Source organism: Cebidichthys violaceus, unplaced genomic scaffold, assembly GCF_023349555.1.
Source record: "Cebidichthys violaceus isolate CVI_PGR_0920_01 unplaced genomic scaffold, fCebVio1.0.p SCAF_12, whole genome shotgun sequence".
Classification (NCBI taxonomy): domain Eukaryota; kingdom Metazoa; phylum Chordata; class Actinopteri; order Perciformes; family Stichaeidae; genus Cebidichthys; species Cebidichthys violaceus.
Window position 1 is genome coordinate 9,367 of NW_027176285.1, and position 23,838 is coordinate 33,204.

At 43.7% G+C, this 23,838-nt stretch overlaps 3 protein-coding genes across 4 annotated transcripts; all 3 read right to left on the minus strand.

Moving 5' to 3' along the window:
• Window positions 1–459: 459 nt before the first annotated feature.
• Window positions 460–4,899, minus strand: LOC137868597 (histone H3-like centromeric protein A). The gene is made up of 5 exons (XM_068705471.1): window positions 4,681–4,899; window positions 2,867–3,028; window positions 2,434–2,555; window positions 2,022–2,096; window positions 460–920 (listed from the first exon to the last, which is right to left on the minus strand). Exons 2-5 carry the CDS (start codon window positions 2,985–2,987, stop codon window positions 792–794), a joined length of 447 nt encoding a protein of 148 aa, XP_068561572.1. The 5' UTR covers window positions 2,988–3,028; window positions 4,681–4,899; the 3' UTR covers window positions 460–791.
• Window positions 4,900–6,132: 1,233 nt separating this feature from the next.
• psmb10 (proteasome 20S subunit beta 10) lies at window positions 6,133–11,299 on the minus strand. The gene is made up of 8 exons (XM_068705661.1): window positions 11,102–11,299; window positions 9,577–9,670; window positions 9,334–9,431; window positions 8,535–8,675; window positions 8,311–8,426; window positions 8,140–8,198; window positions 7,119–7,270; window positions 6,133–6,349 (listed from the first exon to the last, which is right to left on the minus strand). Exons 1-8 carry the CDS (start codon window positions 11,164–11,166, stop codon window positions 6,238–6,240), a joined length of 837 nt encoding a protein of 278 aa, XP_068561762.1. The 5' UTR covers window positions 11,167–11,299; the 3' UTR covers window positions 6,133–6,237.
• Window positions 11,300–12,493: 1,194 nt separating this feature from the next.
• crata (carnitine O-acetyltransferase a) lies at window positions 12,494–23,770 on the minus strand. 2 transcript variants are annotated; one of them, XM_068705664.1, is made up of 15 exons: window positions 23,356–23,770; window positions 21,839–21,906; window positions 21,405–21,701; window positions 20,731–20,849; window positions 20,480–20,533; window positions 19,610–19,775; window positions 18,925–19,099; window positions 18,274–18,452; window positions 16,482–16,582; window positions 16,152–16,271; window positions 15,893–16,015; window positions 15,187–15,322; window positions 14,789–14,851; window positions 14,184–14,321; window positions 12,494–13,226 (listed from the first exon to the last, which is right to left on the minus strand). In XM_068705664.1, the coding sequence occupies exons 2-15, from the start codon at window positions 21,839–21,841 to the stop codon at window positions 13,011–13,013; spliced, it is 1,890 nt and encodes a 629-aa protein (XP_068561765.1). In that variant the 5' UTR covers window positions 21,842–21,906; window positions 23,356–23,770; the 3' UTR covers window positions 12,494–13,010. The 2 variants fall into 2 exon arrangements, with proteins under 2 accessions (XP_068561765.1, XP_068561764.1); XM_068705663.1 differs by lacking the exon at window positions 21,839–21,906.
• Window positions 23,771–23,838: the final 68 nt, after the last annotated feature.

Consider the following 23,838-nt stretch of genomic DNA (forward strand, 5'->3'; position numbering starts at 1 on the left):
AGACTATTTCTTTCTTTGTTGTTTGTACATAAGGCTGTTTTGTGTCTTCTAGTTTCCGAGATACAGCCAGCTTCTTATCAGGCTGTATTTACTCTGATAAAAGTAGCACAGAATTATTAGAAGTCATACCACAGGTGAAAACATTCACTTCAAGAGCCATTCTCTATTAGTTTTGATGGGTTTCAATGTTTGCTTCAGTTAAACCACAGAACATAACTGCTGCTGACTCTCAAAAACAAATAGGAACCCTTCTGTCTTTCACACATATAATCACACAGACAAACTGATGAGAAAAACTCTTTTTACAAATGTCTTCACATTTGTGCTGAGGCAGAAAACACTTCTGCTAAAGGGAAATATCATTTTCAGTGAAGGCACAAATGGGTAGAACATGACGGTAACATCACACAGAGAGACACAATGAGACTGAATGTGTAGAAAACTAAACAAGACATCAGATAGGCAACAGAAAAAGAGCAGTTTATTAACCAAATACATTTACTTGAATGGAGAACAATATGTACACAAAGATCACACTAAGACAGCAGATCTATTATAAACAGTAAAATTATTAAAAAATGTTTTAAAATACTGCTGGATAACAATCATTTTCATATCAACAGTCAAACTCTTAAAAGGTGACTTGATGCAAACATTTCATAAAACCTGTGATGATCTGCCAACGTTTCTTTTTAAACACTTATACTGGACAGATGAAACACAGCATCATGGAATCAGAACAAACTCAAGTGGAAAGAAGGGATGCTTGTCCACTCTCTACCGGGTTGTTTTCACAGGTTGTCCACTCCGCGGATCCTCCTGGCCAGCTGAATGTCCCGGGGGAACACGGTGACCCGCTTGGCGTGGATGGCACACAGATTGGCATCTGAGAACAACATGACGAGAAACGCCTCTGCAGCCTTGGAGGACGAGGAGAAAGAAAACTGCATATTTGTGATGTTACATCAAAGACATCGGCTTTGGCTCGTTCGTTGGGTGACTCGGTGTGTTTAGAACATGGCTGTAAGTTTCTACTCTAAACATAAATAGGCATCCCAACGTACAATCCTGGGTTCATTATCTAGGACTTAAAAGTAAGAGTTACTGTATCCATCACGCTGGTCACACGTGTCGATTTTTATGAATATTCATCACGTTGCAGACGAGAACCATTCTGCATCGATGTAGTGACAGAACACCGTGTGGTGGAAGAGCTATGACTGAAAAGTACCCAACTAAATTAAGTCCGCTAGCCAATGGACTCATTCGTGCAGTGTAAAAGTACCCTGTCGTAGAGGTGCTATGTGAAGCCTTATTTCTATAGATTCAGCACACTGCAGAAGGATTTCTGCTTTGTAATGTTTATGTATAATGTTCATACTGAGGGGGCTCACACAGATGCTGATACTGAAGATATATATATATATACATAGAGTGTAGCAGTGTGGAGGTCGGGTCTCATGCATGCAGCTGTATGCCTCTTCACAAACCTCTTCTTTAAAGTACTTCTGCCATGACTGCCTGTCCTTGCACGTTGCGAATCAGTGCTTTACATAGTAAGGTTTTTAGAGATGAATGCCTGTGTTAGTGAAGTAGTGAGCATAATACTGAATAATTGAGACTGGATTATACTGCAACAGTTTTGTGAGTTTGTAAATACATCTTTTCACATGGTTTGGCTGTTTTTAAACGCTGCCCCCATTTACTTCAATTCATCAAGGATTTACTCCGTTTTCAGGTTCACCATGGAGGCATGACAGGTAACATGGTAAAATGTTCATTTTAAGAGTAAAGTATTCCTCTAAAATTGAATTATTATGAATGTCTAACGATCTCATTTAAACCAGAGCCAAATGACACAATATGTTATACACAGGCAACCGTGTTCTACTCTTATCCATGACAGAAATCCTCAATCTGACTTGTGTCTGGGGTGTGTCGAGTATGCCGACCAGAAGTAAACACTACATTTGTCCAATGAGTGACAGCATTTTAGCTTGGTGGTGGAGGCATCTGCTTACCTCCTGCAGGGCCATAAGAGCGTAGACCTGCCACCGGAGAGCTTCACCAGAGAAACTCTGGCACACCTCACGAACCTGAGACATGAATCAAGAGTTAATGGACCACAACATCAGTCACACAGGTAGAGGAAAACAAGCAGCAGCAGAAAATGATGCTTTTTCAGGCTTTGCACGCATTCCAAACCATATGAATGCTTAAAAAGAACAGCAAACTACACAATTAAAACAAAAATGTAAAAGAAAAAAGGAAACGTTAACACAAACCGCCCAAATACATCCCTGTATAATAGACTGGGGAACGTGTTATGATTTAATACAATTACATAGATTCTTGGATTTCACTTAGGATGATAGTGGTTTAGTCCGCGCCAAGCCTGGTCCAGCTATCAGACTCTCCTCAAGGTTTACTCACTAGACGAGAGAAAGGTCCCTTCCTCAGCAGAAGATCCGTGCTCTTCTGGTACTTGCGGATCTCCATTAAGGCTCTGGTCCCTGGTCGAAACCGTCTCTTCCTGGGAGACACACGGGGCTTGTCTGGAAAACAGACAGAGTGTGGGAGTGTTATTGTGATGCAGGACAGGTAGGCAGTGATCATTGGCTGGCAGAGTATTAATAAATCGACGTGACCGCTGCAGGTGAAACATGTTACGTTTTTTAGATTTTCTGTAAAAGAGTTTTAGCTTCTGGAATGTGGACCATGGTGTGGACGAGTTTTGAAATACTAGTTTAGCACAATGGCCTGCCTTGTTTTGAACTTTTACTGGTTGTTAGCAGGAAGTTATTTCTGTGACTGAAACATACTGATTTGTTCAAAGGTCCCCTCCCGCTACTTCAGTCTCTCTCACTTGAAACTCCACTGCGTCTTGGGGACCGGGGTGTCGAACCGGAAGTTCCCGGGGCTTCCAGCGGGGGCCGATGTTGAGGGGTTTTCCCCTTCCGGCGGCTGGCAGATGAATCGTGACGCATCGCCTCCAACAAAGATGAAAACTACTGCAGCCAAGGTCTAACTGTGAAAGAACGACAACATCACACGCTTAATCAACCACAAAACATGTCCTTTCTTTGTAGGAGGTGGATACGTTGTTCTCATTTACTGGTTATACTTTCAATGTTCTCATTACGTTGTTGTACTCAAGTTATTCCTCTCTCCATAGAGGATGTAAATGTCATAACAGCCATAGCACAAGGAGCAAGACCAAGGAAGCTCTGTGGAGCCGTCAGCCCACAAGATATACATTACATATGATGAATTACTATCAATGTCTATCTGTATGGTCCCTGTTGAATAAATAAGTCACACCTCACAGTTCTGAGAAATGAATGCGTTGGAGACGTACGTGGGGAGCATTAACACTAACATACACATATATATATATATATATATATATATATATATATATATATATATATATATATATATTTATATATAACATCACGACAGGTCATCAGAGAAGTAAATCAACCTACAAACATTTGAGGAAGCACTGAGCAGATAACAAATTCAAGCACTGCTCAGTACAAGTCAACGGTTGAAAGCGCATAATCTGATTTGTGTACAGAATCATGAGCATTCAAGAGGGATTCCCATGCTTGTAATGATTCATACTTATTTTTAATAGACTGAATCTCCTGAGCACAGAGAGCTTATATATGCTTTAGTACGCACTGCAGCTGTGCTGTATGCACATACTACTTCCTCATAACATTGCGCCTTGAACATTGACCCTCTTGCTCATATATCCATCATCTATCATCAGCCAGTGGGTACATCTCAAGTCTCTTAATTGTCATTTCTGATATTGATCTGATATTTACTTCAATAACTTTTATAATGTATACAATTAAAGTCAGAGAGCTTTTTATATCATTTATCATCATTTAATTCAGTCACGCGAGGCTGATCATTCCTCAGTGTTAGATGAGCTATATAATTTCTGAGAAACCATAATCATATTCTGGGTTATTTAATAATCACGTCACAGTCACAATTTCAAAACGTACAGACGCAAATAAGTCATAAATATGACAAACGCATTCTGCCGTAGAAATCTATCCTGATCTTATAAACAGAACACAGTTTACTAAAGTGGTGACAGAGAACACACCTCTACAGTGATGATTAGTGTGTGTTTTTATTAGTTATTAGTATTATTAGTTACTATTATTAAGTACAGTGATCATGTGTGCAGACACAAACTATCAAACGTCTCTCCAGCTGTTAAAGCCGTCTGGCAGCTGATCACAGCAGATCAATTACTAAATCTGTCTAGTTTCTAATAGAGAGGAATGGTCTAAAAAACTAACTTGTTACTAAAGCGGTCACTTAAATAAACGAAGTACAAAATGTAAAAATAAGTTTCATATAAGTTAAGTTAAGTTAAGTACAGGCAATGAACCCGCCCACTCCACCGAGATGACTCCCTCTAATATCAACAACTTCCACAGACTGTAACGTTAATGTATTAACACTGAAAACAACGGTGTAACGTTAATGTATTATCACTGAAAACAACAGTGAAAACAACAGTGTAACGTTAAGTTAGCCCATCGTTAGCTCCTACGTCGCTTTAACGATGGGCTAACTTTTAAATGCTAGTTTACGACTACAACTTGTTATTAACGCGCTCTACTGTTAACTCAAACGTTATTACAAACGTACCGTGGACTTGAAGAATATTCCCGAACTAAATGTTTTCTAAAATACTGGAAACCGAACTGAATTAATTGTGCCGAGCAGTCACAACAACATCCACCATCAGTTCAAACGAAGCTTCAGCGGCTCAACCAATCAGCTTCCTAGTCTTCTTCTTCTTCTTCTTCTGCATCTTTTTCTTTTTCTTCTTCTTCTTCTCTGATTTAATGGCGAATCGCAAACCAACGTATATGTACACACCGCCCCCCACTGTACTGAGGTGTATAACATCAGGGCTTTATACTGTAAAATACCTATATTATACCTTTCGTTTGAAAGTTTAGCTGCCATCATTATTATTTACGTCATCATTTGAGATATATTTTGGTACATATTATTATTTATTCTAGTCATATTGTCATGACTATTGATTTGTTTGTATTACACAGATAGGAAGTGTGGTGTGTTGCATTACCCACACTACCGTACGGTTAACTATACCGGCTATTAAGGGTACGCTGGAATGGATGGCAGCTGATAAACAATGGAATGTTTTTAAACAGGACGCCTTTGTTATGGTCTTTTAAATAATTGCAGATTTGTAATCCTCGCTCATAAAGAAGCTACTATACACCCTTGCTGCAGACGCCTCAGAGAAACCAATCAATCACGGTCTGTGATTGTGTAGAAGCAGGAGAAGGTCTTCATCCTCTGTCCTCTGACCCTTACATCAGAAAAGGAAACACGTCCTCTCAGTCCAGAGACATGCAGCTCAGGTTGAGTGACGCCTCTAAATGGCCTGTAGGCGTGATTGTCTGTGTGTGTGTGTGTGTGTGTGTGTGTGTGTGTGTGTGTGTCAGCCCTGTGATGGTCTGGAGACCTGTACTGTTCAGGGTACCGATTCTAACGACCAATACTGATCACTTCTTAAAGGGGTACGTGACTTTTTAAATAATGGTATTTTTTTTTAAAAAGGGGCCATTTACATGCAAAAATACGAGCCATTAATGACACATTTATTACAAAAGCAAATATGAGTGTAATTAAATAAAAATGCTTGTGCCACTGGTTGTAAACAGAAATACTGTGACTGAACGGAGTCTGTAACCTTCAGGGTGTTCTGTTTTTAAATGATTGAAGAGGTGACTTATCTTTGTCTGCTACGATGCCTTCCGTCCTCTGGGAGTGTGTGACTGTGCGCTGCTGTGGGTTATGATTTGAATCACATCGTATCCGCCCATCCCCATGTAGAACACATTAAGAATAGACTGGTTCAACTATTATAATAATTCAAATGTATCAGGTCCAGACTCATTCACACATCATGCTTTTAGTAAGCATGTGATAGTAGTTGAGCTCTTATTGCAGTGAACGAACAGTGTCGCTTATTTGACTACATGCTGTTGTGGGTTTAATTCCTCCTGCCCTTCATATGGTCACCAAAATAACTCGCAGGCGCTGAACATAACAAACATAAACTTTGATTGTGTGACTGTTTCTTTATGTCAGTGATGCTTTAGAGATACAGAACGAGCTGTCTTCCTTTACATTTCTACATATAGTAAAGAAGCCTCTCAACGTGTTTCATTCAGTGTCCATGGTCTGAACAGATTCGTGGACCACATCCAGAGGGAACGGGGTCACCGTTTTGGTCAGGACGGCCGTGGTGCCGGGCTCATACCTGTACTGTCCCTCTCTGAAAAAGAGACGAGGAGGTTTACTGTGAGGTCAAGCAGTGGTGCAGACAGGATCATGACGTCAAGAGTCCTACAATGTGGCGTTTTGTGCGTGTCAACGTATAGTTGCACTGGTAATTGAATTAGTTCAATAAAACAGCTGAGACAATTTTATTTCAACCACACCAATGAATACATAAATGAAGGAGTCACTGATCAGCACACCAGCGTCACTGGAAGTTACTCACAGTGCAAAATAAAATGAAGGTCCAGTACAGTTATGTAGAGACTGAAACAGTGAGAGGACTGTTCCACCCCACACAGACATGTGCTCACTTTCTCCCATTCAACTCTCCACATGTAGGATACGCTCTCTGGACATTTGCTGGGTGTCAATGGGTGCTTCTCAGATTTACATTAATTTGTTTCAGAGACGCAAATACAGCAAAGCCTGAGGTGTTATCCATAATGCACAAACGCCTCTTAAACGTCTTTTTTTCTACTTTGATATATTTTGCATTCTAATGTCTGAACCCCAAATTTCTTCTTCAGACTTTTCTTTTTTCAGTTTGCGTTTTACGCTGACGGTGGTTTTCACTGTTTGGGTTTGTCACGGTCAGTGGAGCGTGATTCACATATAATCTGTGTACAGTATAAGTAGAGAACTTATCTTTTATTTTCAATGCCAAACTGTACAGTTACTGTCCTGTCTCCATATATAGCTGCGGAAAAACATGAATACAACTATATAAGGGAGAAAGCATATGATAAAAGGTACTTATGACTCACCTGTTGCCCTTTGTCGTGGGCTTGTCGTAGCCTCGCAGGTACTCCACTCCAGACTCTGTGATGACACACAAGTCCACGTTGCTGCCTGAACCCAGGTCACAGAAAATCCCTGCAGCGATGGCGTCCCGTACCAGCTGCTTCGCCTTTTCCAGCTGAAGAGGAGAGAGGAGAATGAGGAAAAACAAAGGTTTAAACAGTTATTAGACGTAGGAGTAATAACAGCTAGATCCATTCTCTGGTGATCAGAATGGAGGACGGGCCAAAAATGAACAAACACGTGATTCCTTTGGGCAGATTCATTTCATGCAGCGATTTGTGGCTTTTGAAATCCAACAAAAGCCCTTCCCTTCCATCAACTCACGTCTTCTGTGCATTACCAAGCCAACTATGCAGTAACACAGTGATCGTGATGGAGGCGTGCCCACCGTCACACAGCAAACTGACTCTGTGGTTCACTGCAACACATTCAACTAGCTTTGTGTACTGTTGTTCATACCATTGTTCCTTCCCACGATACTAATGTATATATCAATGATTTTACTTTGTTAAGTAGTAGGTATAGTGGTTATTTACATAAAAACACACAATTCAAATGATCAAGAAATACATGATTTTATTTTCCATTAAATATTAGCTTTGATAAAGAAAAACTCTTATTACAAGTATTAATATCTAATGATGTATTATAAGCAAGTTAAACAGGTTAGAACTCATAAATCATTTCCAATATCTATTTTATATTTCTGTGAAAACATCTCCTTCAACATCTGTATTTATTCAGGTTGCTCACCGGCAACTACAGTTTACAGGATCACACCTGAACACATCATGATGACGTTATAATCTACCTTCGTCCAATACTTTACACTGAAGAGAGCGTGGACGCATCACAATGGAACTGAATGATGTCAAACATCATCTATATGTATGTATGCCATGCACAACATGCCGTCAGTATGAACCCTTTTTATTACAACACATCACATTCAATTACATCAAGAAAGAACGCAGTCAGCCTCACCTCCATGTTGGGCTTGAATCTGTCTTCAAACACAGAGACAGCAGCTGCTGCTCCAGAGCCTGAAACCACAATCACAAGTTTAATTCTGCTTTTCAGGGTTTCTGTTTCGTCCTGAGTGAAACTGTATTCAGGCTGTCTATTCAGCCTGGATAGAGCACGTTCAGCACGTACCCATGGTGACGAAAGGCAGTTTGTCGTAGGAGCCGTGTGGGTAAACACTGTACAGGTGAGCACCGGTCACGTCAACTCCTCCGACGATCAGAGACGAACCGATGTGGCCCTGGTACCTGCAAAGCCAAACAGACATCACTGCAATGTGCCGATCCACACGTCCAACACCTGACTGGAGCTACAGATGAGTAACTTCTGACCATCACTGCCTCAGTTACACTCACCTGAACAGCATCTGTTTCAGCTGTCGAGTCACCATGGTGACGAGGGGGGGTCGCCCCGTGTTGAGCGTGTGCAGTTCCACGTTGGACGCCATGATCTGTGTGGTGATAACTGCGTCTGCAGCCACGCCAGCACCACAGCAGCTACAGAACATAGAGAGTCAAACGGTGGACGCTTTCATGAACACGTCTTAGTGGCATAAAGCTCTGTGGGTGATCAGTTACTGCCACACTTCAATATGCAAATCAGATCACATCCACTAGGTACGTTCTTCATCCTTTATATACATCATGCATGTTACATGACTACAGTACACTTGTTGGGAGTCATTTGTGGTTCAGAGTCTTTCTCAGGGACCCTTAAACACAAGGACAGGAGGAGCTGGAGACAAGTATTGCACAACCTGTTGTAGCACCTGAGCTACAGCCTCAGCCTGTCCTGTGAGTAGTTCATTAAAGTGAGCTGGGAGGTGAGAGTTAACAACAGCAACAGAAGAAGCACCTTCAGTCTTCATGTGTTCCTGATGTTTTATTTGAGTATTTTGTATAAAAGCAAAGGTCAGACGGAGGAAAAGGAGATCGATATAAGAGACATGGTCAGGTGGCTCATACAGCCAGCAGGCTCACACATGAAGGCTTGAGGCTCCTCACAGGTCGGATGACACAACAACAACAGACCATAAAAGGCTTGCGTTTCAAAAGTAAAACTTCAAAACCAAACTAAAGGTGACTAACAAGTAATCACAAGTAATAAGAAGGAGTTGCGCTGGACACGTGAGAGGGTGGAACAGGTTTCACTCACTAGATCTTTGGAGCAATGTAGTGAATCTTCATGCAGTTCTTGTCGGCCACAACCATGTCGTCTGTAGCCCTGGTGTCAGCTCCCAGGATCACTCCATCCTGACACACGAGGACAGGAAACACAACCAGAAAAGAAGAGCAGCTGCCTTACCTTCTTATGTACAGGCAGTCATTTAAAGTAATGTAGAAAGAAACATGTGTCTTCCTGTGTCTCTTACTGAAGACACAGAGGGCAGATCCTCACCTTGTAGACAATCCCAGCAATAGTGGTCCCTGTCTTTCTGGCACCGGGAGCTTTGTAGCCAAACTCTGACAAACTGGACTCCAACACTGCATTCCTGGAAATGATGAATGAACATGAGACACTGGTATTAGTGTTGGTTTACTCCAAAACCCTGCTGTCTCCTCGTATCCTGCCACAAACACCATCTGTATGAAGGAAGGAATAGTGCACCAACACAACACCACAGCAGAGACAGGCCTGTATGTGGAAAAGAAAGCCATGTCCTTTTTCAACATGGACCTATCTGTAGCCAATCAGATGTCAGCCTCATTTTCAACCAATCACATGAGCGCAGCTCCCCCCTCCCCTCCCCAAGAGGCTGCCAGCTGTGTTCACACCAAATGCGGCACGAATTGTTCGAGCGACGAGAATACATACAATGTCTATGCACAGACACGATGAGACTGCAGTGACGCGCGTTTGGAGCGGCGCGTTTGGAGCGGGGCGTTTGGAACGTTTGGGGCGTTTGGGGCGTTTGGAGCGTTTGGGGCGTTTGGAGCGTTTGAGGCGTTTGGGGCGTTTGAGGCGTTTGGGGCGTTGGGGCGTTGGGGCGTTTGGAGCGTTTGAGGAGGCGCGTTTGGAGCGTTTGGGGCGTTTGAGGCGTTAGGGGCGTTTGGAGCGGCGCGTTTGGAGCGTTTGGGGCGTTTGGAGCGTTTGAGGCGTTTGGAGCGTTTGAGGCGTTTGGAGCGTTAGGGGCGTTTGAAGCGTTAGGGTTAGGGGTTAGGGGCGTTAGGGGCGTTTGGAGCGGCGCGTTTGGAGCGTTTGGGGCGTTTGGAGCGTTTGGGGCGTTTGGAGCGTTAGGGTTAGGGGTTAGGGGCGTTTGGAGCGGGGCGTTTGGAGCGTTTGGAGCGTTGGGGCGTTTGAGGCGTTAGGGGCGTTTGGAGCGTTTGGGGCGTTTGGAGCGTTTGAGGCGTTAGGGCCGTTTGGAGCGTTTGAGGCGTTTGGGGAGTTTGGAGCGTTGGGGCGTTTGGAGCGTTTGAGGCGTTAGGGGCGTTTGGAGCGTTTGGGGCGTTTGGAGCGTTAGGGTTAGGGGCGTTTGAGGCGTTAGGGCCGTTTGGAGCGTTTGAGGCGTTTGGAGCGTTTGAGGCGTTAGGGGCGTTTGGAGCGTTTGGGGCGTTTGGAGCGGCGCGTTTGGAGCGTTAGGGTTAGGGTTAGGGGCGTTTGGGGCGTTTGAAGCGTTTGGGGCGTTTGGAGCGGCGTTCCTCCTGCCATCACTGACGTCCTGTTATTGAATCAGGAAGTACATACTGTGTCCGTCTGTGTTCACCCAGAGCTCTACCCAGGTTCTACGATTCTCCAGAAAGCTGCGAGCAGCAGCAGCACAGGTCCAACATGCAGCCCGCTCTCAACACACACGCGTTCAGGTTACATGTCAACCGTAACAGGTGTCTACTACTTCAGCGTGTCTCTAGTTATAGAGAAGTAATAGTCGTTATATTCTACTACCAGCAGCCTATTTCCGCCTCACGACGCAGCGTTTCTTTACCTGCGGCTGTTTTCAAAGCAGAAGCCTCCAGTCTGCGGCTCGCGGGGCTTCACGCTGTGGAGCATCTTCACTGTGGAGACGGGATGAAGATGAAGATGAAGCTTCTAAACTGAAGACAGGAGGAGACCTCGAACAGAAGCCCCGTCAGGACAAGTGTCAGCACTTTCACAGCTTCTTTCTTTTACTTTCACTTTACAAGCCCAGCCTCGCTGCTGTCCGCAGAACCTCCTCCTTTCTCCCGCCTCTGTTTCTTCTCATGTGTTGTTTCCGGAAACCAGAATCTCCTCCTGTGAGAACAAAACGACACTTCGTTTGTCATCATTTACGGAATGAGAGTCATTCTGTTACTCTGACCATGGGTCACTCTCTCATATGATCCTAGACTTAAATGAACTGCTGAATTATATTTACCCATATGTCTTGCAGTGTATTATAATGTGCCTCCATAACAGGCTGCGACTTTGAATTAGGTTTAGATTACTGGAGAGGTTAACACTTAAAACAATAATAAATACAATACAAATATTTTATATTGTTACTGATGCCTAATACAATGGATAGCACTACTACTAAACAATATACAATCTAAAGGCTATTCTAAACGTGTTTTTAAATCAATCAATCATATCACATGTACTGTCACTGCAGTAGAGAACTATACGTCTGTTTGGTGCTGGTGTGGGAAACGGGATAGACACTAAATAAAGTCAGCCTGCATCTGAATTCTACTGTGGGCCCCATAGACCAGTGATTCTTAACCATGGGTCCGAACCCCCCGAAAAGTCTAAATTTACAATCCTGCCTTCATTAAGTAGGGCTTTGTGAACGGAGGTAACGAGGCAGAGAGAGCCCAGTGTGTGGACTGGTGTGACTGTTGTTGTTCATTTGTCACAGATATGAAGAACAACTTCTGCTTCTGCCATGAAGAATGAAGACTGCTGAAACATTTCATTAGCAGATTATAAGGCTATATTTTCATTTGCACTTTATTTCAATTCTATTTACAGTTTATTTAATTTGAAACTTATTATTTTGAATGTATTTTATTACCACATATTTATTTATCAAATTTCCATTTTTTTTGAGAGTCCCTCCTTTTTTTCCTGTAGTAAAACCTAATAAGTAATATTAGTTATTTTTGTGTTCATAAGCCTGACTTGAGCCTTTACATTTGTTCTTGTATTACCTTGATTTGTTCCATGAATTGTTAGCCTGTTGGGCTGTGTATCTACAGTGACAGGTATGTAGATACACCTGTCACTGTGTATCTACAGGTATCAGGTATGGTGACAGGTGACAGGTATCTACATACCTGTCACTGTGTATCTACAGGTATGGTGACAGGTGACAGGTATCTACATACCTGGCCAATAAAGCAGATTCTGAGTCACATTTTTTAAAGAGATACAATTTTCTGGATTTATTCTGAACGGCAAACGTACAATCGTTGTTTCAAAATTTCCCCAAAACAGTGATTTCAGTTGATTAATCCGTTCACATGGATTATTAGTCTGTGGAGACCGGATGTGTCCACCCCTGTAGTGTTCCACCATGTGACCTCTGGCAGGCTCCACACAGAGGCAGAAACTCATCAGGTGATTAGTTGATCATAAAATGATAAAATATCCATCAACAAGATAATTAGAGTTACAGAAATGTCTGTAAAAGTGATTATTAATGTGATGTGCGTGAGCATTGTTCCACCAGAGGAACGGCAGGTCACATGATGACCAATCAATATCTTGGGGAGAAGACTGGATCAGACTACCAGCTGGAGCTTGGCAGTCTTGCACCAGGTGTAGGGTTCAGTCATTCAAATGTCACTCAATCACACTAAGAGCGGGCGTCCTATTCGAATGGGACTCAGCAGTTGATCACTGAGACTAGCCCCCTGCAGCCTGGAGGACCTTCACAGTTTGGCTCTTGGTGTTTGTTCCAGCAGTGTCCTCATGTCCAACAGAGCCCCCTCCACAGCCTGGGACAGATGTGCTGCACTTGTGTCTTTACAGGTGTTAAAAGACGACACTGCAAAGTTGATGTGGTCGCTCATAGGATTGTAGCACACGCCGTATCCGTCGGGTACAACCGGGCCGAAACACATGACGCAGTCCGTCTTGGAAGGTACCTTGTGAGGAAAAGAGAATGTGGTTTTGGTAATGGGGTTAGACACCTGAGGCATATCTTTCATCTTCTGTTCTTTTAGGTCCAAGTGTTAGGACAATATGCTGTGGTAGTGTCATCCCTGACCAAGAATGTGCGATATGACGATATCAGATGGATTAGAATGTCTCCGCGATCAGCCTCTACTGATTTTATTAGTGTCAGTTCTATGGCGCCGCTGCTGTAAAAACCTCTGCAAACACAATGAACCAGAAACTTTATTAAGCAGCAGAGTCTAGGATTATAGATTATAGATCCAACACCGCAAGACATCCCACCACAGACGGGTGGAGTGAAGGTAACATTGTCGGTAGCCCAGTGTTACAAACAGTCACGCTGACAGATTCAGTGCTGTCAGCTGGACTGGAGAATACTCACTTACAGCTGATCCTCATTGCTCTCCGTGAAGTTAGCTGGAAGTGATGTAATCTAGCCCCGGTTAGTTTTATGTGGAGTGAGTTAGCCGCTGTGTTTAAAAAGCATTTTAAAAGCTACGTTGTTCGTCAGCCACCGGCCAGGTGGAAACGTGGAAGCAGTTTGGCCTTGTGTGCTCTTAATAGTTTAGCACACAGTGAACACAGCAGTCATAACAAGCTTCTGGTGTTCTTCACCGTCGTTTTGGAAGAAGGGCAGAAACAGAAGAACCAGCTTTTCTTTTTAGATAATTGACTTGTCTTGGATCCAAGTTATGCCGATGCCATTTCAATAAGTAACTGATACATTTTCAAAGAAAGTGAACAACTGATTTTGGTGTAGGTTTTGTTACCTCTGGGGGCTATACATTATATGTCTTAAAGTAGGGAAATCAGTTTGGTTGTACTGTACAGTAATGTGCAAAATAGACTTAAAAACCAAGAATTGTAATAAGATGGTGATCCTGCCTGGAATAAATCGCATGGCCCACCCCAACCCTGGAATATACCTGACTTGTAGATAACTTGTAGTGTAAAGCTTTGGCGTAGACGGGATCAGTGTAGAGATCAGGTATGGAGAGCTTCTCCTCCACAGCCACCATCTTAAGGCCCAGGAGGTGTCTGTCTATGGCCTGGCCACTGATCGCCTGTGGGGATGGAGAGAATTCCTTCATGTGTGATGTTAGTCACCAAATGTTAACGACTAAAAACATAAGGCTTGCATCATTCTATATTTGTATTTTTTGCAAACAACCAGCAGTTAACACAAAGTCCAGTAGTTTCCTCAAACAGCTGGTGACTGTAGCTTCATCAACCTTTACTCAGACGGGAGGAAATGGAGCGTTTGTTGGGGACTATTTTCAGCAGCGGATGAATCCACGTGTGTTGCTCTAGTGAGTATTTGAGTCAGCAGGACGGTGTGTGTGTGTGGGACCGAGTCTAAATAAAGTACAGTGTGTGTGTTGATGGTGATGAAGGAGACAGAGGAAGAAGAGACACACACACACACACACACTCTACTCGTTATCAGATACACTCACTGTTGGTCTGCTCATTACAGTTATTGACAATAAGAAAAGTAAAGATGATCACCAGACTTCCTGTGGATACTCACCATGGTAGTATACGACCTGTGTGCGTTTACAGCTTTCACCATTAGATCAACTTTCTCTGTGTTCTGTGACAGACAGGAAGGAGACAGGAACGTTACAACACATCTGAGAGCTCGTTATTGTTGAACAGGGTTCAGATATGTTTCAAACTTTATGTTCAGGCTCAGCAGTCAAACAACTACGAGTTCTCTTTGAACGACCGTTGAACCATTTAGGCCAGACGCAGGATACGAGGCAGCCATCGAGTGAGTGCACGTGTCGTTATATACATCTCCAGCCTTAGGGTTCAGGCTGATTAATTAAGCCCAGCTTTACCGTGTCAGACAGCTGGTCAGTTTAATGCCCAAATGGTTGCTGCAAATACTAATACGTCCCATTAAAATGTTCCCTCTCATCAGACCTGCTTGCTGGGGTCATCGAAGGCCTTCACAAAGGTAGCTGAGGCACTTGAGGCTGATCGGATTGTATCGGTACGGCCCAGTCTGAACATACGCAGGGAGGCACTTTCATACGTAGAACAGCAGCACTGGTACATCCTGCCGAGACAAGAGGAGAGACAGAGCGGCTACAAGCTACTCATCGTGGATGCATGGATTCAGTTAAAGCAGCAGCGTGTAGGGTTTAAAGGCATCTAGTGGTAACATATCAACGGAAATGTCCCTCTCTAGAGCCTGCGTTTGGTTTGTCCTTTCTGGGCTCCTGTAGAAACATGGCAGTGAAACATGGCGGACTCAAAGGGGAACTGCTTCTGATGTAGATATGAAGGACTCATTGTATGATAACTCTTAGTTCAGAGGATCATACATAATATTATTATAATATATTACATTTCTGTCTATAAATCCCCCTAAATCTGGTCCTTTAAGAAAGACTTTATGAGGGAGAAAATGCACTCCATGTTTGTTAGAGTGAAAGAATACACACAACGTATATTGGTGAGCAATACTGAATATAAACATAACGTCTCATCCCAGTTCATGGAAACAAAGAGTGGCAGCCTAACTGTGTGATAAAGGTTTTTACATGCAGCGCACTGCTGAGCCTTGGTTTAGAATGTCAAGAGTAACATGTCTGCATACAACCACAGTCCCATCTCAGCACCTCACCTGTAGTAAGCCAGTTGTAGCGCCATCTGTATGAAAGCATCAGGGCTCATCTTGTGGGCCTTTGGGACATTTTTCCCAAAGTGGCCAAATACCTTGACCCTCATATCCAGGTCCTGGGCCAGTCTGTGGTGGAAAAAACGTCAGAACAGTGAGAACTGTGTGTGTGTGTGTGTGTGTGTGTGTGTGTGTGTGTGTGTGTGTGTGTGTGTGTGTATATATATTCTACTGGTCACTGAGTGTCATATGTATCTGTCCTCACATGTTCATGGCGTGCTTGGCCTCCTCAATGTCCTTCTTGATCTCGGGTGTGATGTTGAAGTGCAGTTTCTGGGGCATGGGCAAAGGCATCATGGGAGACGGAGTCATCTCTGGCTTACTCCTGTTATCACAAACAAGAAAGATGCGACACATGAGATGGGAGAAAAACCAAAGTGATACTTAATGGAGGCACAGGGACTGTCTGTCTGCGATCAGCCGCTCCATGTCTCTGTGCACTCTCCGTCTCATTGCTGAACTTTCAAAGACACTCTTGACAAGAAGAAATCCAAACGGACACCTACAGAGTCTAGTCAGTCCTTGACCTACTTACGTGTATTCTACAACATGGTCGATCAAGGCCACTATGGGTGGGCCCTCAGCTGGGGCATGCTCGTAGTTAGCTCCACATGTCCCGTCTTCTCCAATAATAAACTGAGAGAAAGATCAGAAACGTTTAGAGAACAAGACATTACACAAGAAATTGCTTCAAAGCCCGCCTGAGGAGTTTGTTGACGAGGTCAAGTTTCTCTGTTACCACCTTCACATCAGTATTTCCATTAAAACCTTCCAGAGCTATTCAAAGTCTTCTGGAGCAAGTCCCCAGTCTGTTTAAGTGATCCACATTGGTATTTCATAAAGCAGGGTCAACACACTGAACCAGAGCGTATAGAGGACCTAATGGGATCAGTGAATCCTGCTCATTCATGAAACACAGACGTGACCCGTCAGGCACAGATCATCAACTGACAAACAACTGATATGTGAAGACAAAACTGCAATCTGTCTGTGGCCATGGAGCAGTACACATTAAACCTGCAGTAGAATATGAATGACATAATTAAACAAAGCCACAGCAATCAAGTTACATTAACATTTAGTGTTTCTCACCAAAATGCATTGTGTGAGCTCTAACAAATAAGTTGAATAAAAACGTATCGTAAAGCCAGCATTGTTAACACCCATGTCAGCCTGCTGGCAGTCTTCTTCTTCTTCTTCTTCTTCTTCTTCTCTGCCATTGCTGATGTTTTCTTATTCCCATGCATGTGCAAAACGGACGCACTCATAGACAAACACTACTAGAGGTCAGAACATATTTCTTTCCATGATAATACAGCCATGAGTGAAGTAAAGTAAGGCAGTTGTTTAGAAATCACACATGTGGACTGGAATACTGTGTAGATAACTGAACAAAGGTTGTAAGTACAGTGCAGCAGAGAGCAATAACACTGTGCTTCAGTCTGACTCTTTCACACATGACACAAAGACTACATCCATATCTCCTACAGTGTGTCATCTCCATCTGGACGCTGACGACACAGGTAGACTCTAAAAAGGGTCAAAGAGGTGGATCGTTGCAAACGTTGCATCGGTTACACGCTCCTGCAGATTCCTGCTCTACAACATCAGGAGGATTCTCCTCTTCCTCACTGACGAGACGGAGCAGGTTCTCATCCAGGCTCTCGTCATCTCCCGTCTGGACTACTGACACTCTCTACTCACCGGAGCCCCGGCGTCGGCCATCAGACCTCTGGAGCTTGTCCAGAAAGCTGCAGCTCGTCTGGTGTTCAATCGCCCCAAGTTTTCCCACACAACTTCCTTTCTCTGTTCTCTACACTGGCTCCCTGTAAGTGCTCAGCAGAGCAGACAGCTAGCAGCTAGACTTAACTTTCAGCCTTAAGATCATTTAAATGGGTGAGTTGTATAGAAGTTCTCTCCACGTACAGATGTCATGAATGGAGACATTAGCTTTGTTTTGTACCAGGCTGTAAACATGTTTATTTCTGCATTTTAACATGGAGCTCCACGGGGATGGACTCGCTTTAGGAGCCAGCCTCAACTGGCCATCTGAGGAGCTTCAGCTTCATTTCTCAGCATTGGAGGATGCCGCTTGGTCTGTCAGCTTAACCTGGAACTGATCCGGGCTCGTCCGGACATTTCCACGTTATCTTACCAGCCAGACCTATTCAAACTGATTTACAGAAATAAGCCTGGTTTAACTGGTAATCTTGCTTCATGAACCAGCCCTTGGGACTATATTCAACATGGCTTTGTTGGCATGGAAGTTAAAACAAAAACAAGGGTGTGTGTGTGTGTGTGTGTGTGTGTGTGTGTGTGTGTGTCACCTGCAGCGTCTTGTCAAACCAGCGGTTGCCACTGTTCCACTGGCTGCCTCCTCCATGCAGCATCTGGACGGCAGCACTGCTACGGGACGTCTCATCGGACGCTCGAGGCGTCGCTCCGTCCAAACACAACGTGAAGATGCTCCTTTGGATCGCTGTCACGGATTCTTTGTTGGTCTCGTCTAGACACATTAAGTACACGCGCAAAGAAAACATGATGCTCTTATGTAATCAGGAAGTAACAGTTTAAATATCTGCGATATCTGTATATATTTAGAGTTGCCATATTAGGAATGCATCCCTGTGTTATTGAAATAATTTGTTTTGATGTCAAAACTGTTGCCATTCCTCATGATATGTATAGTTTTTGCCTTTTATTGACCTGGCTAGTTACTGCAGTCAGTCATTAATAACAAAAACAACGTTACGCCATCACTGATTTAACCAAACTTGAAAGCAGCATCTCATTTAATTGACAGCTGATCATGTTGTGTCAGAAGGGGTGTCTTTGGATAGAAATGTAAAGAGGCTTACAGGGTGACGGTGTAATCAAATGTATGCACATATTGTTTGAGCCTTTAGCCAGCCGCTCAGGAGCCAACTTCTAGTTGGAGACCCGTGCTCTGGATCAGCGTCGGTGGTCTTTTAGCTCACCCTGGGTGAGGGTGACGTAGGCCCGGCCCCAGGAGTCACGATGCTGGGTGGTGAGGATGCCGACAGGCTCCGTGTCGGTCTGTGATGAGGAGCTACAGATCCTCTCCAGCTGAACACAGAGCTCATCAGCTGTCAATGGAGTCCCATCACGGTTGTACACCTCCAACACATAAAACTGATTCCATGTGGAGGAAAGACAAGAAAGGCTCCGTCAGGCTTCTCACCCTAACCCTAACTCAACAGTTGTCACTTTGGCTGGACAACGTCATCAGCTGTAGTTCATTCAAAGAGTCCAAATCTAAATAATAGCAGTTGTCTGGTTAGTGTCTCTCATACCACAACATGAAGCTGGACGTACATCACAGGAGCTTAACACACCATTGTGTCTCTTTAAGTCAAATTTGTGCAGATTTTTCTTCCAGTTATTTGTTAGAAATCAAACAAGCACACTGTAGGAAATGATCATAAGATGAGCTGGAGAAGATATTTAGAAATGGTCTACTGGACCCCAAAGCAGACCAAACAAATACCGACAATCTCAGGAGACCCGGGCCATAAGCCTACTGGACTAGTGACACACAGAGTGCACGGAGCTGGTTGATTGATGTCAGGTAACCCAGACAGCCACACTCAGCTGAACTGGCTTTGTGAAACAGGCTCCTGGTCTTTGACCGGTGCTCCTCACCTCAAAGTTGTGGACTACAGTAATGTGTTTAGGGGGCCTGGAGCTCTTCGCGTGGTTCGCCACGGAGTCTCTCTTCAGACCAGGGACACGGCAGGACGACAGCACTTCGTAGTACTGGTTCATACACAGAGACTTCCCCCCCAGATATTCCACCGGTAGCGTCTCACTGCAAGACATACAAGACCTGCACTTACAACACTGACTGAGCCACAATATCATGTCATTACAAGAGCGGGTCGGGTCGAGGCGGGTCTGTCTGTCTGTCTGTCTGACTTCACAGTTGGTGGCTGTATTGCTGATGACTCCATGGAGTGCTTTAATAAACTCTGAATAAACAAGCACAGCGCTCTGTCCAGCAGAGGGGGCGGAGCTTCAGACAGTGGCTCATTGACTGTAGTTCACTTGGGCTGCTGGATGCTGATGTAGCGTGCTGACGCTACATGAATGCTGAAGAATGTAAAGCGACCGGACCGGCTTCAAGGAGAGCTTTGGAGCCTTTTCTAAGTTATTTTAGTGTACAATGAGTTAGAATAGTAACATCATAATAAATCTAGAGCTCTTTGGCCCTTAGTTGGGGCCCCAGGTCACTACCTTACCTAACTGTACCTTGCCTAGTTAAGCTACCTTGGATGTGAGATAGTCCAGGCTGGAGGTAGCTTTGCATCAAACATGGTGTTTATAATCTGATATCTGTGCTAGATGTGGTTTTGTCAGGTCAACTGTGGAGAAGTGTTCCCGTCTTTAGGACATGTACAGTAGGCTGAATCAATCAGTTGCACATTTTTACTAACAGCAGTAATAACAAACTGAAGCTAAGAGACAAAACCAGAAATAGGGCAATCGGGAGATGGTTAGAAGCACAGTACTTACTTGTCAATCATCATCTTGAAGTCCAAAACACCTGCTATCAGTTTGGCAGCAAACCTAAACAGAGAACATGATCCGTGTTCATTTAAAGGCTCACTGGGATCCTGATGGTGGTCGAATGATGAAAATACAAGTAGTATCTACAAGTTTCAAAAATGCACTTTCTGAAAACTTAAAAAAGTTTGACAAGCCTCTAAAGGAGGCTTGTCAAACTGCTGTAAACGGGTTGTAAAAATAGAGATATGTGTGATCACCTTATCTGTCCCCGCTTATCACTGAAGTTCATGCGAGGCAAGACCAACCCAGGACTTGAATGAACCACCACAGGCAACCGGTAATCCAGATAAGCAACCTGCACCCACCACTCTGACAACTACAAAGACACAGAGACATAAAGACACAGAGACAGAGAGACACACACAGACACAGAGAGACACACACACAGACACAGAGACATAAAGACACAAAGACACAGTCAAAAACAGAGACACAAAGACAGAGTGACACACACACACACACACACACACACACACACAGACACAGAGACATAAAGACACAGAGACACAGTCAAAAACAGAGACACAAAGACACAGAGACACACACAGAGACATAAAGACACAGACAAAAACAGAGACACAGAGAGACAAAGACACAGTCAAAAACAGAGACATAGAGACACAGAGACATAAAGACAAAAACAGAGACATAGAGACACAGAGACACAAAGACACAGAGACACACACAGACACAGAGACACAAAGACACAGAGACACAGAGACACAGCCAAAAACAGACCAACATGGCGAATACTTTATTAAAATGAAAGAAGTCAAATGTCAGTGGGCTTTGTAATGACATTGCGATGAGAAGGAAAGCCAACAGGTTGAGTCAAGGAGGCGTTGTATGGTTCTGATGCATAGAGTCTCACCCAGTTGTCAGTGTTCCGTGCTCTGTTCTCCAGGCCTCTCTGAAGTCTCTCTCCAACCCCTCCAGCCTTCTGAAACTCGTCCAGCAGCTCTTTAGTGTGCTTCAGCTCATCAACCTCCACGATGGGCTCCAGGGCACTGATGTATCGCTCACAGGTCTGCTGCAGAGGGGGGACAGGCAGACTGGGCAGTCCCTTCTGGTGGGTCAGGTATCTGCCAGAGACCCGAGTCACCGACACAGGCTTCACCAAGTGACAGGGTTTCATTAAGCCACAGGGTTTCGCCATCCCCACCTTTACCTGAGAGACAAACGAGAGGACAATGAATACTTTCGTGGTGTCATTTTGTTGTAAGAGTGCATTGTTATAATTTCCTCAGGCAACTACGAGTGGTTCAGAAGACTAGAAGAGTGCTATACAAGTACAAGTCCATTTACCATATGCAAGGACTATGATAGTACATGTTGCAATCCGCTCACACACCCACAGCAAGAACGTACACAGTCTGGAGAAGAAGATGAAGACAGAGCGGAGGATGAGGATCAGGTTCATAACAGTACAGAGCAGTAGAAGAGCAAGGCACTGTTGCTTGATGACAGTTGTAACACACTGTGTACCTAGTGTGCATACGAGTGGCACTATTTTGAGTATACTTGTGTTTTAAGAAATGTTGTATCTGTGTTGAACGCCCTCGTCTCTGTTCTGAGGATGATATTCAGCCGGTGACATTAGGTCGGTATGGTACTTGTGTGAATCACTTAAAGTGTAGGCTAATAGTCTGTGAACTGAAATGCACATGTTCTGCATCGATTGAGTCATTGTGATCATAAATACTAATAACTTAGTTAGTTCAAATACATAATTATCTTTCAATCCAATCGATTCGGCATCCCCTAAATACTTTGATGCGTCTCTTCACCCATATTATTTACTCTGTTCATGTTTTGGAGAAACATTTGATGATCATGATTATCGTGACATTGGGGTGACAGTTTGAGTTTGTGGTTGTGCGCCTGTCACATGGTGACACATTTATCTAACACTGTATCTTTGTGTATTATGAAGCTTTGAATCTCATCGTGTGTTTTTATTGCATGTACTACACAAGTACTAACGAGTACAAGAGAACATCAACACAAGTACTAACGAGTACAAGAGAACGTCAACAATGACGTAGAGGACGACGTCATATTCAAAGGGCCACAATGCACGTGCGATGTTTAACCATCCATCGCTAAATTATTCTATTTTACATCATCTGACGATCAAAAATGTAAAAGCTAAACACATTGTAATCAAGTCTCCTGCAGCATTGTGTTTATACCGTTTATACCGTTATATACAGTTAATGACACATACATTAACTGTATCTAACGGTGTGTATACAGACCGTTATATACAGTTAATGACACATACATGTGTGATCTCCGTCACTCAGCTAACGTTAGTGTGTGTAAGTGGACGGACTGTTTATGAAGTCACTACAAGGACAATACAAACCTCTTCATCTTCATCTTATTGACATGCTCTGCAAACACGTTACGTTACGCTGATGAGGAGTAACATTGAGTCGTTACCGTGTCTTCTATAGTATAATCTATAGTTAGCATCGAAGTGACATCAACACGTTATATCGTCTCGTGAAGCCTGTTCTGTCCTCCAACGTATTTAAGCTAACGTTGTGTTTAATTAATCATAGAACAGACCAGTCACCTTTGACCCACTTAGCTTTGCTAACGTGACTACCGCTAGCAAACTGTGCTAACAGCTAGCAAAAGCGCCTTCACCACCTAGGTTAGTTAGCTACCAAGCGTTAACTAGCGTTACCTGATGAATCACAACCACTACGGTTATCTATAGTCCATAGTTCCGAAGTCAAGTACATCAATTTCAATGACTTTTGCTCAGGTCGGCTTCAGTAAACAAGCACAATGATCTGAAGGTGACTACTCACCAGAGTTCTGCTGCAAATGCCCCACATCGTGATTCAGAGAAACGCCCCCGGGTCCAGGTCCAGGTCCAGGTCCAGGTCAGTCAGTGCTCATCGAGTGTTAATGAGTGTGCGTTAGGTCAGACCTCAGACCGTTCATAGGTCAGAGTCAGTGGAGGCTTTATACCGCACAGGTCAGCTGCTCCACGCGGGTAGTTAGCGGCTCACAGTGGTGGGTGTGACTGATGTTTACCGCTGTGAGTTCAATACAGTGTCATGACATGTTAGAGGAGCACAGCGTGTGTCCGAGTACTTTAATATGTGATACTTCCGGTACACTGTTGCTGAATGCACGGCACTGGAATGAAGTAGTAACTTCTTCTTCTTCTGTGGTATTTAACGGCGAAAGTAGTAACTTCTTCTTCTTCTTCTTCTTCTTCTTCTTCTTCTTCTTCTTCTTCTTCTTCTTCTTCTGTGATGTATTAGTAGCGGATGTATTAGTAGAAC